This window comes from Octopus bimaculoides, chromosome 29 (assembly GCF_001194135.2).
Source record: "Octopus bimaculoides isolate UCB-OBI-ISO-001 chromosome 29, ASM119413v2, whole genome shotgun sequence".
Classification (NCBI taxonomy): Eukaryota; Metazoa; Mollusca; class Cephalopoda; order Octopoda; family Octopodidae; genus Octopus; species Octopus bimaculoides.
The window spans coordinates 9,512,283-9,513,317 of NC_069009.1; the positions used below are offsets into that span (position 1 = coordinate 9,512,283).

The 1,035-nt window shown below is 38.9% G+C and overlaps 1 protein-coding gene across 1 annotated transcript in view; it reads left to right on the plus strand.

Annotated features, from left to right (window-relative positions):
• The window catches only part of LOC106872841 (DNA-directed RNA polymerase III subunit RPC8), a 38,487-nt gene that overhangs the window by 1,433 nt on the left and 36,019 nt on the right, over positions 1-1,035 (plus strand). The window contains exon 2 of the mRNA XM_014919974.2: positions 655-751. Within this exon, the coding sequence (XP_014775460.2) occupies positions 655-751 (97 nt within the window). The remainder of the gene's footprint in view (positions 1-654; positions 752-1,035) is intronic.

Below are 1,035 nucleotides of genomic sequence, written 5' to 3' on the forward strand. Positions count from 1 at the left end.
TGTTTCAGTCTGGTTGTCTATATATCTATTTATGTATGTATTTATCTGTCTGTCTATGTTTATCTATATGTCAGTCTGACTGTTTATGTATCTATCTGTCTTTCTATGTATCTGTTTGAGTGTCTGTCTATCTGTGTACTTGTCAGCCTGTCTATATACATCAGTCTTTCTATCTATCTACATCTCTATCGATGTCTGTCTGTCTACGCATTTCTCCCTGCGCCTGTTTATGTATGTATGTATCTTTCTGCCTAACTGCCCGTCTGTGTCCATCTGTTTATCTTCTGTTTGACTCTCTCTCCCCCTTTCTCTATTTCTGTCTCCTCTCTATTTGTTTCTGTTGCATCTTCCTTTTTATCTTTCTTTCCTCCTTCTCTCCCTCTTTTCTCTTCTCACCTTTCCTTTCATTTCTTATTATTTTCAATGCAGACAACAATCAAATTAAATATCTGGGAATTCAGAAATTACAATGCATTAAATTATAATTTTGCATTTAATCAGAGTCAGTACATTTTTACTGACTCTGACTAGCCAATGGCCGTTTCTGACTGACTCCTTGGCTCAGTCCACAACTTATTCACCTATCTGTCTGTTTATTCATCAATCAACGACACGTCTGTACATCTGTATATGTATTCTTACTTCTCACTTTAGGTCGTACACAATGTTGGTTTGTGCATTGCATTATGGGACCTGAAAGAGATCAAAGACAGCTTCCTGTTCCCAGGTGATGGTGCTTCACACACAGTTGGTAAGATATATTTCTTCATTTAGCATTTTAACACCTGCCATTCTTTACAGGTATGGTTTAGATAGGTCCAGTGAAGGCACGTGGCTTAGTGATATATATATATCATCATCATCATCATCATCATCATCATCATCGTCGTTTAACGTCCGCTTTCCATGCTAGCATGGGTTGGACGATTTGACTGAGGACTGGTGAAACCGGATGGCAACACCAGGCTCCAATCTAATTTGGCAGAGTTTCTACAGCTGGATGCCCTTCCTAACGCCAACCACTCAGAGAGTGTA